At 40.1% G+C, this 17,570-nt stretch overlaps 1 protein-coding gene across 2 annotated transcripts; it reads right to left on the reverse strand.

Annotated features, from left to right (window-relative positions):
• Positions 1-544: 544 nt before the first annotated feature.
• Positions 545-17,163, reverse strand: gyg1a (glycogenin 1a). 2 transcript variants are annotated; one of them, XM_022222919.2, is made up of 7 exons: positions 17,002-17,163; positions 13,840-13,975; positions 13,569-13,743; positions 13,191-13,353; positions 10,761-10,887; positions 7,047-7,284; positions 545-2,624 (listed from the first exon to the last, which is right to left on the reverse strand). In XM_022222919.2, the coding sequence occupies exons 1-7, from the start codon at positions 17,141-17,143 to the stop codon at positions 2,457-2,459; spliced, it is 1,149 nt and encodes a 382-aa protein (XP_022078611.2). In that variant the 5' UTR covers positions 17,144-17,163; the 3' UTR covers positions 545-2,456. The 2 variants fall into 2 exon arrangements, with proteins under 2 accessions (XP_022078611.2, XP_051813156.1); XM_051957196.1 differs by having other exon boundaries at positions 13,569-13,755.
• Positions 17,164-17,570: the final 407 nt, after the last annotated feature.

The following is a 17,570-nucleotide window of genomic DNA, read 5'->3' on the forward strand; positions in this document are numbered from 1 at the left end:
TTTATTTTGCTAATTCCAGAACAGTAAGTAGTGTAATTTCAGTCAAACATAGGAGATTTTTGATGTTTTAATTATTTAGTTTTGGCCTTTTTTTGACAACATAAATTCAGACTTTTCCCTCTCATTTTATTCATTATGTTTGTAAAGTAAGCAAGTAAATTGTTCAAAAATTACACAATTGAATGCAGCTGGGCTTTTGCATGACAGGTCAAATTGCAAACTGAGAAACATTTCAATTCTACTGCAGGAAAAAAAAAAAGTAGTTGCTCAAAGGACAACGCTATTCATTTAACAGAACAAAACTGTAAAATATTTGCTTGTAGCAGCTAATCACATGTGCCTTGTTATTCTGTTGTCGTAAATTCAGTTTCTAAGTGTCTTTATTGACACTACACAGATTTACAGTCATCACCTGAGGCTCTAAAAGCTTGTAATGGCATTTTTCCATGATTCTGACATTTACTGGAACACACATAATACAGCTGCAGCCTTACATCTGAAAACTACCACGGTGTAAAATTAAAAACAAAATGAGAGGATAAAATACGGCTTTTCACAAGTTCTTTTTTATTAGCTCTTTAAGAGGGATGTACAGTTAACAGCCGGGACACAGATGTGAATAAACCGATGTCACTACAGTTATGATCCACACTCAAACGCTACATACAGATTTCTCTCTCGGCCTTTTCAGCATTACATCGGAGTGTGTACACCAGACAGAGGAACGTATTATTAAGAGCTGTAGGTGATAGTTTCGGGGTGGAACACAGCTGGAGTGAAGTAAAGAGGGCATTGGCAACGGAAAAGGACGGACTCCACACAGTTCGATCCTCTGTGCTACTAGCAGCAGTTACAGTATGTGAGGTTTTGTAAACAGTGAACGGCAATAAGGCAACTGGTTACGCTACAGAGAGGAAGTGACTAAAACACAGGTCATGGCACAAATACGCTGATGTGGGTCTGGCAGGGACGTACATGCAGGACGGATGACGCATTAACTTAGCATTGCATCCCGCAAAAACACAAAAACACCGGCTGTCGACATCACCTTACGATGCGGGTGGAAGACTTCATCACTGACCCACGGTTGAACTCTGTGCCATGCAAATACAACACAACGGCCTGAACACAACACCAGACATGACAAAGCTGAAGGTAGAGGGAGCTGGTGAGCGTCAGAGGCACAGATACTGTCGGGATGCTACTCTACGCTTCTCCAATGAGGTGAACACTGTCATATCAAAGTAGGATTGTCGCGACTGGCTGAAATAGAGGAAAGTGAGCCAGCTGCTGCATATTTTGCTTCAAAGTGGGTTCAGACAAGGAGGCTTATTGCAGGTGGGAAGAGGAGGTCGTGGGAAATTACAGAAACAGCTGCTAAATGCTTTTTTTCTCGAGTCCACAAGGAGTCAATGCTGCTCAGATTTTCCACAGATTAGGAAGACTGTAGGTGAGTCTGTTTCCATCAGATGCACATTAAGGGACAAGTTGGACATTTTGGGAAGTAGCTAAGTTTATTTTCTTTGTTGTAAAGAGTTGTCAGAGAGGATTTGCTCTATGCAGGGAGCCAATTAAGACTTGAAATTGGAACACGACAAGCAATAGGCTAGCAAGTTACTCTACAGACTAAAATCACAGCCGTTTTTTTTTTTTATTTGCAGATTTCTTGATCTGGAACGGTTGTCAGGAAACAAGCAAAACCTCAGATGATGCAACTGTGACTGGCAAAAGAAATAATCCAATACATAATCGCTTATAAATATACAGAATTGTCACTTATATGCTTCGGATTTTTTTTATCGATTAAACAAACCAGAACCTGTTAGTTTTAGATTTGCATATCTTTGTGCTCGTAAACACTGGGACAAAATCAAAATGCTTCTTATTTTTCTTGATTTCCCTCAGTCAGCAGTGTGTTGAAAGTCCAAAGATATTTTATGATTCAGAAAAGGTTTACATTCTGCTTTGAATGTTGCCTCGAGTTGTAGATCATTTTTAAATGGAGCATCAATGCAGCCTGTGTTCTTAACACCGCCTCAGTTTGCCATGCTAATGCAGCAGAAAGATATTAAGAGCAAAAAACATCTGTAGTCAATGAAAATATCTTTTTTTTTTTTTTAACCTTAAGATTTCTGTTGCCATTGCATAGCTGGCTGCTGCTTGTAGCTTCACACTTTAAGCAATTTTCCTCATCAAACTCTCAGCAACAGAGAGATACATCCCCAAAATGTCCAACTTTTCTTATAAGAGGAGAAAATGAATGGTGGAGTGCACGGGAATTTTGACAAACTTCTACTCTCGACACGGTGATATCGTGCAGAGAGTCACAGTGAAAAGGTGCACGGAGGCATTCATCCAGTCACCTGCTAATCAGGCCCCTGCGATCGACTGAGCGGTGGTTCCTCTCCCCTCCTCGACCACACGGAGCTTCAACTGGTGTCCGTCATGCTCCCTCGCTACTTTAGGAAGGAGTCGAGTTTTCGCTCGATGTTGGCGAAGGAGTCGTCGCCCAAGTAGTCGATCTGACCCGCCTCCCAGCGCTGCTTCCTCTCCTCTGATGAAGCCTTCTGTGGAGGAGGGTGAGAGGGTGCCGGGTGCTCGCTGACATCCTCGTGAGGTTTTCCCTGCATGACAGAGAGAGAAAGAATGAATGAATCATGAAATGAAACTGCAGTAATACTTTATAAGGACTGGTTTCCTCAGGCCTAGCCATGCTCGGCTTCCCCTCAGCTGGAGTTGGATCACGTGGGAATTTGCTCTTTTCTACCCTTGAGACACATTCAGCACGTGGAGTCTTTATATCATAACAGGCAAGACATTTTGGAGCACTCTTGTAGGAAAGATGATTTGGGTCATGAAAGTAAAAAAGCTCCATAGAGTCTGCATTCAATAAGTCAATATTAATCAAAAAGTAACAGCTCTGCTCAGCAGGGAGTTAATGAGCAAAGAGAGAAAGTCAACTAGTACATTAAGACATGAATTAGCTAATTAATTGGTGCTAAATAAACGCCACTGATCATTTCCTTGGGCTCGTAAACAAAAGAATGAAAGCAGAGATTGCAGTGAAGGTAGCCTTGTCTGTAAAGAGGTTTGTGACAGTTTCATTTTCCTGTGAAACTGTGGGAAATGTGTCAGTGCAGAGTGGAATGTTACCCGAGAGAAAACAGGAAGCTCCAAGTATTTCATTAGCTACTATAAATGGCATTTACTATCCATATTAATTAGATCAATTACTTAGAAAAACTTAGAAAAATTGGTGACATTAGCTGGGATTTCTAACGTAGAATACCTTTAAAACTGCCCTTTAGGATGCTTGCTGTTAATGTACAGCCTCACACTGGCATTTCCTTTTCTTATTACTATAATACTCTTTGCTATTACTGGGGATCTGTTGACCTGTGGCTTAACAGTTACATATTGCAGCTGCTTAAATCCAACAGCAACATATCAGCATTATATATTGGCCATCAGTTCTCCATCTCTTGTCAACTGGCATCAGTCACTGAATAACTTGCATCAGTTAACCACTAGTACTACAGCTGTGACACCAGAATATCACTCCTATACTTAAGAAACTTCATAATTTAGCAGACAAATGTGGAAACACCCTTCTAGTATTAAATCACATAAGTCTGCACAGTGAAGGTCAAATATCTAAGTGAAAATTAGCTTTAAAAGCTCAGCTATGTAAACATTAAACCTTCCTCTTGGTTTTGGAAACACACTCGAGTTAAATAGACTCACCAGCTTTGTTTAGATCATTTTTGCTGGTCAAGTGAGTTTCCACTCACTCTTATTCATCTTGAAAATTCCTAGCCTGGGAACCAGACGAAGCTGAGGAAAGGTTTCATTTTCTCTTGCAAACCGGCCTCTTTCTACTGAAAAAGGTTTCCACCCAGATTTGTCCATGCAGGACCAATCATGGCCGAATGCATCTAATATGGGCCAGATTTGAAATGACGGCTGTGGCTGATGTGGTTTGTCAGTAATAAAAGGAACAAATATAGATATTTTCTCTAAAATAAGAGCAAACAACTGTACTTCAAGCTCCAGTGTGTATGATTTAAGATGATCAAGGGCAGAAATTTAATACAGTATTCATAATTATGCTTTTGATAACTTAGAATAAGTCCTTCATATCTACAGTAGGTCCTCTTCCATGAAGTCCACCAGGTGGCAGTAGCCCAAAAAGGCCAAATCCCTTTAAAGGTCTGTAGCATTTGGCATATTATTTAATGTCCACTGGAGGTTCTCCTACGTGGCTGGATTGGGAGGGTGAAGCGGAGGGTATTCAGTTGGTTGTAATCTATAACTTCACAACTGGATGTCACTAAATCCTAAACACTACACAAAGCTTGTTTAGATTTTTCAGTTTCTTAGCATTAAATCGCACATTTCATGCCTGTTTTAGTTAACCACGCCCGACGGGTACGTCGGCGGGGTTATTGCATTCGGTGCGGTATCTGGCTGGGTATGTATGTATGTGGCTATGTCCGGTCCGATATCTCTGCAACCGCTGAAGTCAGGATAATCAAATTTGGCACTGAAGATCAGTCTAAGGTCCCCTGCTTAGTTGTGGAGTTATAGGTCAGCAGATCAAGTAGGGAGGGAGATACGTACGATGATCAAAATTGATACACATGGCATCAGTTGTATAGGGAGGACAGGGTTTTCGCCAGCAGAGGGCGTGGTTCTGCCCTCTACTGAGGGCTCATCTAGTTGCATCTCCATCCAATTGTGTACAGAGATATTTTGGTCTGCAGCCTCTGACAGTTAACTGGGAGGTTTAAGACTAATTTGCATTTGTTTCACAATACCAAACTGGTCATTTCCAAACTTGGATACTGTGGCAACTGTTAAATAAACACTGTATCAGGTCACCTTACAAAAAGTAGTTGCGAGTCTAAATCTAATTTCTTTTTTTTTTTTTTTAAATGAAAGAAATTAAGCCTAAGCTGGTGGAAAATTCACTTTGCAAGTATAAACTTGTCAGTGTGACAACCTGGCACAGCTTCACACTGTTGGGCAAAGCTGCTGGTTCTGGCAGACGTTGTTTCTGTGACTAACTCAGAACTATTTCACTACGGGGCCGTTAGAACAGACTGCACGGCAACTTCCCGCTGAACAGTTGAAGGCCCTGCATGGTTGACTGATTACAGTAAGCTATTCATACGGTGATGACACTGCTGAGAGGAATGGCAAAACTAGCAGCAACAAAAAAGCGATTTGGCAACAGCCTGGCACCGAGGAATGTGGAACCAGCCATTATTTCACTGTTAGTGCAAGGACTAAAACTGCCCTGTGTTTCAATCAGCGGCGTAACCTTCTAAATACCCAAATCTGCTGGTGGCTTTAAAAGGCACATTATCTTCAAAAACTATTTAAAAAATGCAAAAGCAGCACCATTTATCAGAATCTCAACTGTAATATTAGAGGAATCCTTGTAGGTATGCTTGTGATGAAACACTACCGAGGATGTGTGATTCTGTGTCTGTTGTAACATGTTGTATAATCTTTACTCCCGTGTCGAAACCTTTAATTGCTGGGAAGCTCTCATACATAATGATTACCCAATATCCAAAGTGTCTCCTATTAATGCTGTGAATTAGCTCTTAACCCTCTGAACTTCAACCAGTTCTGGGAGATTTTTTGTCAGTTTCTCGGCATACTTTTGGCATGTTTTTTAATCATGTGCGAGATACTGCTCATGGGTGAAAATTAACCAAATCGGAACAGAAAAATCGTATAATTTCATTTAAATGACTATTTTATTTGTCTACCTAAAACCTTACACCCAAAAAACAAAAAAACATGCGCACTAAGCAGACAATAAGTCTTCCTTGCAATCTAGAAGCCATTACTGACTGCACACGGCAACAATCAGGCGTGAACTAACCATGACGTCACCCGTTGGTTTCAACGCCGAGAAAATGAAACCCAGATTTTGCTACTTCCTGGTCGCCATTTTGGATTTTTTTGGAACCAGTGACGTAAAAAGCGTCATCAAACATGCTGGACTCTCTTATCCAGCCCACATTTTACCGCAGAGGCTCAAGGACCCTAAAGGATCTGTCAATCATTCCAGACAAGACTGTCTATCAAGTATAGCCACGCCCCCTGGCTCCGCCAACTTTAACGATTTATTTAAAATTCAGTATTGATTTATTTTAAGATCGGCCACCTGATCTCTCATTTTGACCATGAAAACTAACGGGAAAAAAAATCATGAGCTGTAGAAAATCAGTCTATCAAATTTTATTTTTCCCAAAAATGAATTGGGGTCTATGGAGCAAAAGCTTTTTGGAGCCAACCCTAGCGGACGGCGTGATATTGCAAGTTTTTGACACTTCCGGGTTGGCTTCAATTCTGGAGCCAGATGCTACGTCCATCTTTATATACACAGTCTATGGCAACAATCAGGGAATTCTCGGCTGAGCTGCAGGCTGTGTATATGCAGAGCAGTGTACCAAGTAGTTTGAGGAGAAAGAGAAGTCGATTAATTTTCAAGTATTAGTAACATTTGTGGGCACTTGGAAACACATGTTAATACATTTAATTGGTAAAATTTAATTGAATAAAGTCAACTTCAGTTGTTTTTTTTTAAATTTATAACAATAAAGCTTTGTTTTACTGCAAAAAAAGACATTTAAGTTATCTCCACTATCTCTCTACTTTTAGTCACGGTTGTCCCGTTTTCATAGAAGTGCAAGACTCATATTGTTGTAAAAATTAGGCAACAGTGACAGAATATGCCCAGAAACTGCTTGGAGTTCAGACGGTTAAGAACAAATTTGCATACTCTATTACACAACTGCACACCGTGATGGAATTGCACGTTAAAAATACGTCAGAGAGAAACGAAAGTTTCCCAGCAATTAAAACGTTTCGACACGGTCAGGATGTGCTGATTATGCAACATGCTGCAACAGGTAAACACACAAAATCACACAGCTGCCCACAGTGTTTCACCACAAACATACCTAAAACAGCCACGCCTAGAACCAAACACTCCTTTTATGAAAATAACACCACAGCCGGTAACCTACATCACTGCTGGCCTCGACGAAGCCGCTGCTGAAGGGAGTGTCTCCGTAGGCCTTCTGCAGTAAAGGCAGCACAGACTTGGCGTACAGCTGCCACCACATGAGCAGGTAGTCGGGGTGCAGCTGGCTCTGGTCCGGCGACTGAGAGTGACCGCTGACCTCCCCTCGCTGAGCGTCGTAGGAGTAGTTCCACGGCTTCACTTTGCCCAGGAAGTGCACTACCTTTGCATCGTGGCCGTATCTGTACAGACGAGACAGGACCAAGAGTGACACGGAAAGAGAATGAACAGTTAAGCATGGAAATCTACTCCTGCGGTCTCTAAAAACAATTAATCATGAAAAGTAACTCATTATTGGAATATTAATGCCACATCATTGTAACCACTAAAGTTCTTGCTGAAAGTAGAGGCTCTTTTTTTATCAGATTTGTAACAAGTCACAAAATGGGTACCATCTCTGAGCCGCACGAGACCTAAAATCCATTTCGGACATATTTTCTGTTCTTTTAATCTAATAGCAACTGAACGTGGCGGCTTTATGTCTGAATGAACATGCATCCTGGTAACTTTTCCATAAAAGTCACAGCAGCAACGTCATTAAATTGGACCTACTAATATTTCTGTTTCAGTTTAAACATCTCAAGTCTAAGATGCATGCTGTCACAATAACGAACAGGTGGACACACAAGCAATGGTGCTTCTCTGAAGCGATTTGGGGCTTTTGTCACAATTCAGCACCAATATTCATCCAACAACGTCACAAGACACGGTGTCAAAATTACAGCACATCTTTCCCTATAATTTTAAATATTACAGGCAACAAAATAGATGTCCACAATAATAATAATGATAATTATAAAACCCATCATACCATAAAAACATACACTAGCAGCTTAGGTTAATGATACTTAAGTTAACATGAGCTGAAGCTGCTTGGAGGAGTTTTTTCTCAAAGTTTAATAAATACCTGCAGCGTCAAACAGCAGCAGGATCCACTTGATTGTGTTGCACATTTGCACAAGTGGAGCAACAGCACTGGCAACTTCAAGAAGTTACAGTGATTATGAAATATCCCTGACATGGAGAAAGGCTCAGTCTGGGTCAGAATCTACCAGCAGGTCACACAGTGTAGCTACTCGTCTTTATATTAGACAGGTGAGCTTTCACACACAGTGTAGCTTGTCGATTCCAGCGGTTACAGGATACACGAGCACCTCCAAAGCAGGAGCACTGCCAGCACTTATTCATGGAACAACAGCAGAGACTTAAATCAATTCTAAATTGTCCCTAACACAGAGACTGGATCAATCAGGATCTAACGGCAAGTCACACTATGGACTTTTCTTCACCTTAGACAGGCGAGCTGTCACACGGAGTCACAGTTTAATCAGCTAGAGTTAAAACATTTGTTACATCACGGCAACACTCGGAGTGCAGAGTCTTCAGGTTCAGAGGTTTATCTTAAACAAACTAGACTGGAAGATATTTGATAAGCTCCTGTTAGTTCAAATGTAGTATTCTGTTTATTACTGCACTATGCATCACCTGGTTTGTCTGTCCAATCTCACAGACATGACAAATAGAACTTGTGTTCAGTGGCTCTTGTTTGAATGAAGTCATGAGGAACATCAATGGAAAGTGACCTCTCTGAATGACAGAATGCCTTCAGTTTAATGGATTGATAAAGTCCAGGCCACAAATTTATCTGCAGTTTTCAAGTGGCAGTCATTCATGAAATGCATGCATGCTGCCTGCATTTATCATCGGCTGTTGTAAAGGGAAAGTACCAGCTGGATGCCAAGTCACAGTTCATCTGAGGAGTTGTTCTGCACACCGTGATTGATGTTTACTACTGACAGCTTGTACTAATTTTAGTCACTGTCTGTTCTCTTCCAAATATGTTTGGCTCACCTGCGGGTTGATACTCCACCTGTTTAAACTTCACTGTAAGTACAACGTTTTTAATGATATAAATCTGGAATTGTTTCAACGCTGACTGAAAAAGACTCCTCAAAATGACACAGACAAAACAAATAAAACAAGTCTATGTGCAGTAGTTCTTCTTATTTGAGGCAGGCTGTTGGAGACTGTGCACTCTGTTTACTCCGAGTTTCAGCAGCTCCGTGTAATTCAACACCCCCAACACAGACACACAACCTTTGAACTGACTTCTGACTTGCTTTATGTCTCCCAACAAACACACTAAAGGTTTCACATGGAAAACTACAGAAACAAGTAGAGAAAGCCTCTATACATTGAATATAGCTAAAACCATCTCAAAGCATCGCATTTTTAGAATAAACTCTGCCTCACTACTCTGACTTGCCTGAAAATTTAATAGCAAAAAATTCTATTAGATATTTAGAAAGATGTGTGAAATTTTAGCTTGGTATATTAGCTATTTTCTGAGATTTTTTTTTTTTAGATTTCAGCACATTGTTTTTGTGCATGGAAATGTGTGGCTGTGTTTAGATGACAATATCTCAGAACTATTTAAGATAAAAGCCTGATATTTTCCATGTTATTTCTCATCTTGCTTTCCATTTAGAATCTGAACATACAGATCAAATAGTCCCCGACTATGGCTGTGTTGAAATACGAAAAGACAAAGGAAGTTGTCATAAAAAGTCCCATCTTTGAGCACATATGAACAAGAAAGTTAATGCAGAAGCCAACTAGTGATATTTTCAGAACTGCCTGTAGTTGCATGTCATGATACTACAAAGCAAATCATACAGAATCATTTTAATATGAATTACTTTGTGTTGAACTTCCGTAACTGATCAAGCAGGTATGACAAGTTGCACCAAAAAGAGCTTTTAAAAGAACAAACACGCTGAATTGATCTAAGAAGCTATAGTTTAACACAAAAAGGTTTGAAGTAAATCAGAGGTGGTTGAGCAGTAGACTCTTGATGATTTGAGATGGAAAAACCCTCATCTGTGAGTACTTGAATTACTCATGCTGTAGATATCTGCTTACACATCACTAAAAATGGGTTAGGAAAGTAGTTAAGCACTAATGCTCTTCATGAGGATAATTTGTGCTTCCTTTAATTTTCTCTCCTCCCATAGTCTCACTTAGCCAGAACATTCTGTACTACACTTTTAGGATTTTTTTTTTAATAAACAAAAATGCTCTGCCTCGTTTGGACTTCTTTCAACCAATCACAGTCGTCTTGGGCGCAACTAAATCAAACTAAGCGACTGTTTTGGTGGAACATTTTCTGTTCTATTAAAATGGGTAATTCACTGACCCAAAAAAAAAAAAAAAGACCGTGCCTCACAGCAGGATCAAAGTCCTCTGGAAAACTCTGGAAATTTTCATTGTAGGGGGTTGTTTGCTAAGGGGTGGTCGCTGTCGTTTTACATAGAGAGGAAATGTTGAAAAAACGAACACACAAACGGTCTAACGAGAGGAAAATCCGGCTGAAATAAGCGGCCAATGGCAGGCTTATGCCCGCATTCTACATTCAGCAAGTCAAAATGCTTCTCCTGCGATCTGGAAATCATTCCTCCTGCACCAGAATGAGGACTTTTAAGTTCCTTAAATGGGCCTCAAGTGGACAAGGAGGTTCTTAGAGGAGTTGACAGTGACGAAACATCTATCTGACCTCTAACATTCTCACTAGGCATACCTAAGGAGGAAACGCAAGATGATAGCATCTTGTAAAATCTTCTGAAGTGACAGAAACATAAATGTGTGAGTGTGTACTGACTGTTTGAAAGCTGGCAGGTAGGAGTAGATGGCAATACTGCTGAGGTTGTAAATGAAGGGCAGGTGTTTGGAAATGTCTGCTGTGGCCCAGGTGTTGAAGAAACTGTTGAGAACCCCCTGATCTCCACCTGCAGACACACACATTTAGAGAGAGAGAGAGAGAGAGAAAAAAAAAAAAATCAAGATAATTTCCAATTATAGCAGAGCAAAATGACAGCCGGAAAGGACAGGACGGTAACACAAGTGAGATTGTTTGCGTTTTTCCCGATGGCTGAAGGGGAGTCAATGACATGGAAAGAATAATCATCACATGTATTTTTACGCCTTCCTTACGAGGACTGGTGTTCTTTAATTCCAGGAATATTCACCTCATCCCACCTCTCCTCTGTCTGTGTTATAAATCGGCTCAGACTCAAGGCTGTAATTACATGAACTGCCCCAAACACATTCTGTGCATTCACAGTCTGTGTGCTTTCTGACAAATAAAAGCTGAAAAGCAGCGTGAGAAGATGCTGCATTTGGTAGGCGACAGAAACGACACGGTGTGAAGTCCAGCTGAGGGGTGAGCTGATGGCTGAGAGGACAAACGTAGGCTGAGTTGGAAGAGAATTAATTTAGCTCCTTACTAAGCTACAGAAATGATTCTAATCCAAACGAATTGTGATCACATTTGCAGTTTTGGTGCTGTCCAATCACAACCAGAGTTTCTCAAACAAAAGTAATATATTTTGCAACAAGTGACATGGTTCCTGTAACTTCAGTGAGGCAAGATAAGCTTCACTTCTCCTTGCCAGCCACCATAGAAAGTATTCATACCAGCACAGCAAGGTTTTCTTCTCCTGCTCACAAAATGCTGGCTTCAACAACACCAAGACTTCACTTAACATACCAATAAAACAGGCATAGGAGCTCTAAATACAGCAATGCCAGGCCATCCTTTTGGTTCAGATTGAACTATTACAGCAGTTACACAAACATTAATGACCACCTGTCAGGTCAAATGTTTAGTTTGAATTGATAGAAGGTAAAACACACCACTAGTATGATCAAATCCCCCGGATGTGCAACGTATTTTTAAAAATCCTTTTCTACACGCACGCTTCACATCTGCATCGATTTAAGAAATTAATGCAAGTCTCTTTTTGAAAGCATATGCACATGTCTCTTTAGTGGGTTTAATTTTCCAGGAAATGTCTATTTTGTGGGAGTTTTTTATATGCATTTAGATGCTTTCAAGTCATCTGTTTTGTAGATTTGGGCTTGTAATATGTATACATGCTGCTTCAGGGTGTGTTGTGAAGAAGATTTTAGATGATGTATGCATTAGGGGACTCTAGAGTGTGTGGGAATACAGTTATGAACAAGTTTACGTAGACTTGGAAAGACCATGTATATCATGGCAGTGTCAAGTTCCCTATGAATCCTAATTTTCCACGACGAAATTCCTGAAACACGCGCGTTTTTGTCACAAAAACAATCATGCATTTTAGTTCTTTCATCAAATGTGGTAAAGAAATGTCAAAGTCAGGCTAGAGTTAAGGTTTAAGACTAATTTCCCCAAAGTCCGGACTTAAACAGCACCAAGAAAACAAGTCTGTGTCAGAAAGCCAACAAGTTTAGTAGAACTGGTCAAAGACACAATCAGAGACATCACTGCATCTACATCACTGTATATCTATTTTTGACCCAGTAGATTTTGTCATATTTCTCGAAAATCTGTTACAAATCCATGGAAGCAAGATTGTTTTTTGTAACAAAGACGTGCTAGAAAATTCAGAGTTACACAAGTCACTGGCAACTCAAGACTGCCACAGATGTGCACTATCATGCAATTAAGAACAGTAATATGGGCTGTAGTTGAGCACTTCTGTCACTTATTGACTGTACTGAGAGAGCTTGTGACCACAATGTCAAATTTTCAATAAATCAATGTAGAAGTCACTTGTGTGCAGGAATCAAATTTTAAGATTGGCCAGTTAACAACTTAACAATCCTATCACCTTTACCATGATAGCATTCCCTGATTAGCACGCTAAATAATGTTAGCGATGATAGTAAATGGCAAACCTTCTAAAAATCAATATGTTAGTATTGCTACTGTGAGAACATAAGGAAACGCACTGATAAACACAGTTCAACACTCCGTTACGGCTGTTGCTGTCTGCTTGTGCCAAACTGGCTACTCACAAATTATTCAAATATACATTTTCATACATCTAACAACTGGGTAGACACAAGTAAGCAGCAAATCAGATCTATGTGTGGAAAAGTCCCTCAAGAAAAGATATAATCGCTCTTCACAGAAAGTGTGCACTGGTGTGCCTATTCTGGATCATTTCCTGGAGTTTCTTCAGATTCTGTTCTCATTGCTTCTGAGCCCCTTAAGACCATAAAAAGACATCTAAAAATAAATAAATCAGATAAAACTCACCATCAAAGCTGCCATGTTCACCACAGAATGTGAGCAGTTTCTCGTGCGTCTCATTGGACGGTCTGAAGACGAACACGCCGGAGTTGAAACAGTCCGGCCAGCCAGGATCCGGAGCAGCAGAGAGCTCCTCCCTCTCAAATAGTTCATCTATGTTTGACAGCACCTGAACACACACAAACAGGGTTACTTCCCTTCTCTGATGCATTTAAATAATATCTGACAAATGCAGAAGCTTGAGGTAAACAATTGCTTTAAACATGCAGCTAATTCTATACCATCTATTTGATTTCTGCAAAAAAATTTATGAAAAAAAAAAAAAAGAAGAACTCTGGTAGAAAACATATACAGGGTTTGTCATTGCCACTGTGTGCTTCTCACCAGTGTGTCTGCGTCCATGAACACACACTTGCTGTAGTGTGTGAGCGTCCAGCAGTGCAATTTAGTGAAGGTCACCCCCAAATCTGGACGCTTCATCAGGGCCAAGTGAGCCGTGTCGCCTGAATCCATCACATCCACCACTCGCACCTCATCGAAAACTGACTGTAACGCATCTCTACAACACACACTGTAGAATTAGAGTCAAAACATACAACGGACACATGATCATGTGTGTTTCAATATGGCCAAAAAGTCCGAGTGTGTGTGTCACCTGCAAGGTTCTGCAACATGAGGTCCTACGAGCACAACCAGCTTCTTGGTTGTGTTGTGGTTTCGTAACGATTGGCCGAGAACCATCGCTCCCTTTGCATAGCTGTCATTTGTGGCCAGTGTAACAAAAGCTTGGTCTGCTTGGAGGAACACAAACACACTCATTAGCCAAAGGAGTCGCATGATATCATGTTTATGTCATTACTTTGTGTGTTTTTCATGTTAAACCTTTTCAGTCCCAAGTCAAAAACTTCCATTTATTGGATTGTCAAAGTTTCTTCAGGGCTTCAAGGATGTATTTTCCCAATAATCAATTCAATTTAATGTGAATAACTGCTTTTTTCGGTTTATTTAGGTTGTCAAATATGCATGCAATGTCAAATATCATAGTAGTTGAAGTAGAAGAACTAGTGCAAATAAACAGCAGGTAAACCAATCAGTAAAATCTTCTTTATAGAAACTTCTGGTGTTTCTGCAGCTCTCCTGCTTGCTGCTCTTGCTGGCTGGCTTATCCATCATGCTACAGAGTTAATATAATGGATGACCTATTAATCATGCTGGTGTTAAGATAAACAAATCGACACCAAGAACTTTTTTTTTTAACCTTAAAAGATCCCACTATCCGTGCTAACATCTGCCTTTTTTTTTAGCATGTATACTCACACCTCAATCAACTTTAATGCATTTTTTCCCCATAAATCTGCAGATTAAGCAACTAATGTCAAGCCTCATTGTTCCATTTTTCAGACATGAATCAAATACTTTTGATCCCTTTCTGCAGATAATGCACCACTAGCAGTATGTCAAATTCATCTGCAGCCCTTTTGTGTCAAGTTAAGCGTCTGATGAGCCCCAGTGCATACATCAACAGCAGCAGGGGGGGGCGTGTTGTGTTGCTGCTTGAGAGAAAGTAGGCCCACATCCAGCGAGGACAGTTCATCAAGCTGAATGCGACGAGCTGTCGGGGGCTTCTTGGAAACCTGATCTTGCGTGGCAGTGTTGCACTGTTGCTATGGTTTGACTCAAGGAACTATCAAAAGGCCCGTCTCATCTACAAGGCAGCACAGGAAGCATGTGCTGCGTTCCCACAATGTTATCTGCGGGCCACACGAGGCCTCATGGCGCCTTATGACACCATATGCAATTTTAAGAGTCATCAGTATCAGATTTACACACGTATTTCAATGTCAGTGGCACCGTTTTATGCGATTAAACGCATACAGAATAGTTGCAAAGCCCCTTTTCCAAACTACTAATCAGTATTTTCCATCTTGCCTTTGTATATTAACATGATGCCTGTGAGAATGGTATTGCTGTCAGTCACATTATTAGTAGCACACTGTAAAAGGAGACAAACTGCAGGCCTTTTATGGCACTGAAAGAAACAAGAACTTTGAGGCTACAGGCTGTGCTGCACGTCCACGAGAGAACAACTCTGTCAAGCTAATTAAAACCCCCTCATGTTAATCCAGGAAGATAGTGCTGCATTCTTTAAAAAAATAAAAGCGCTGTGCATGAACCGTGGAAAAGCTTTAAATGCCAAAAATCACATGCTCTGAAATGCCTGTGCTTTGTGATTAGTCGTCTGCAAATTGTTTCCAGTGAAAAAGATGTAGTTTTGCTACATGTGGGTTGATAAACTACATCTTATAAGGCCTTAGGGCAGAAAGCAGCTCTTCTGATCTACAGACCTCAGTTTCTTATAACATTTGTGTTGGTATTAGCAGTGCAACTGACTTTCTTGTTGGCACATTTGTCTTTTATTTTCATGAACATTTTGTGATTTTGGTTTATCAAAAAAAAAAAACCTCAGGAGATAACTCAGTAATGAAGATAAAAATGAAGGACAGATTGGACTGTTTGGCAAAGACAGCTTTCATGTAATTTAGAAACAATAAAAGCACTGACAAGCTTATTTTTAAACCATAAAACGTCCCACATGTCTTAGTCACAATTGTTAGATAACCAAATTTTGACATTAACCAAAGATTAGTCTAACTACCACCTATTCTGCTGCTCAAATAATTTATTTAATCATTACTTTTTTTGTTTTTTTACAAATAAATGTCAAAAAAAAATTACTTGCTCTTTGTGTTTTCATTGTTGTACACAATTGTATGCTGAGAATGTTTGGATTTTGGATTGTTTGTTGGACTAAACAAGACAATTAAAGAGTGTGTTTGTATTAAAATTAGCATTTTACATTATCTTCTGACACCCCATTCAAATTGACATGTAAATTAATCAAGAAAACAGCCATCAGTGAAGATAGCTATGTTTTTGCAGCATTAATTGTGTCTGGTATCACATATTGAAAATATAGCACAAATTGGTCTTATTCGCGAAAACATATCAAAAATAGTTTAGAAACAATTAAAGCATGGACAAATTTAGTTTTAAACCATAAAATGTCCCGCATGTCTCAGTCACAATTCTTAAAACGTCAATATGACTAGCTCCATGTGTTTTCTTTATTGTTCATTGTGTAATTTTTGTATTTTGGGCTGTTTCCTTGGATCAAACAAGACATTTAAAGATGCCAATTGTATTAAAATATGCACTTCACACCGTTTCCTGACACCTTATCCAAATGATAAATCGTTTAACATGGGAATTAATTAATAAATTAATTCAATAAGTCACAAAATATTACAAATAATTATTTACTGCACCCCTGATTGGTTCTTTGTTCCCATTACTGGTCTGACATTGAACCACAAACTGAACTATATCAGAATGAAAGAGTAAAAGTGCAGTGTTTGAGCCAAATGAGATGGCAAAAGCTATTAAAATTTGAAGAAAACAGTTTTTTCTCAGCAGAATCCTCCTCCTGTGGCATTTTGAGCCACTAACACAGGTTTAATTTTGACATTTCTTCTAGGATGTGCTGCTTCTGGTCGTGTTCAGCTTCACTTTGGTCCAAACCGCAGCAGCAGAAGCTCATTAAATCGAACGTGACAACCGCTCTAACGACCGCAGGAAGAACGATTCCCATTGATTGTAAAAATTGTGTCTGTGCAAAGCGGAGAACAGCAGCAGGTGTTTGAATGCAGCGTTTAATTAACTCGCGATATTTCGGGACCTGAATTCAGCACCGCAGCAGCTCTGGTCCGGTCCGGTCCGGCCGTTTACCGGGGCTCACTGTTGTCCCGATGGTTCTTACCCGACATGGTGCGCTGAGAGGAGTCCACCTGGGGGTCGGGGGTCGTGATGGGGCAGACGTACGGTTTGCACTGCGAAGGGCAGAGGCGCAGCAGCTGGGAGCAGTCCAACACAGGAATTAAGCCCCACATCTTCCGCGTCATGTGACCTGCAGCCGCGGACACGCCCCCTGCGTGTGCACGTTTTAGTAAAACTTTATTTGAGATGATCAAAATCACAAACACAAGGTCGCTCTTTTTAACTTTAATCACCCGAAATGATGCTAAAGCTAGAGTCCAGCTGTGGAATAATTTTTTTCAGTAATATGATAATTGATATTTTTTTAAAAATCATTTTATATGTATCATGCATAGACTGTTAAATGTATACACAATTTTTCTTATACATGCTATGGTCATATGCTCACACAGTGTGGATGGTAAAGTGCAAAGTGCTCCACAAGGCTGTGCAACAACAAAACGACATGATAAAAAAAGAAAAAACATCGCTTAAAAATAGAAAAAAGTCATAAATAATAAGTAAAGAGGCTGCAAAACTAAAGTGTAGAACACATTGTGCGAGTGTAGCAGC

The sequence above is a fragment of the Acanthochromis polyacanthus genome, chromosome 1, assembly GCF_021347895.1.
Source record: "Acanthochromis polyacanthus isolate Apoly-LR-REF ecotype Palm Island chromosome 1, KAUST_Apoly_ChrSc, whole genome shotgun sequence".
In the NCBI taxonomy this organism is placed as follows: Eukaryota; Metazoa; Chordata; class Actinopteri; family Pomacentridae; genus Acanthochromis; species Acanthochromis polyacanthus.

Excerpts from the sequence above, each read along its gene's own strand:
- gyg1a (XM_051957196.1), bottom strand. The coding sequence starts at position 17,143 with ATGACGCGGAAGATGTGGGGCTTAATTCCTGTGTTGGACTGCTCCCAG. Across the intron at positions 13,756-13,839 it reads CATGTTGCAGAACCTTGCAG|TGTGTGTTGTAGAGATGCGT; the intron begins GTGACACACACA and ends CTAATTCTACAG. Across the intron at positions 7,285-10,760 it reads TACCTGCCAGCTTTCAAACA|ATACGGCCACGATGCAAAGG; the intron begins GTCAGTACACAC and ends TCGTCTGTACAG.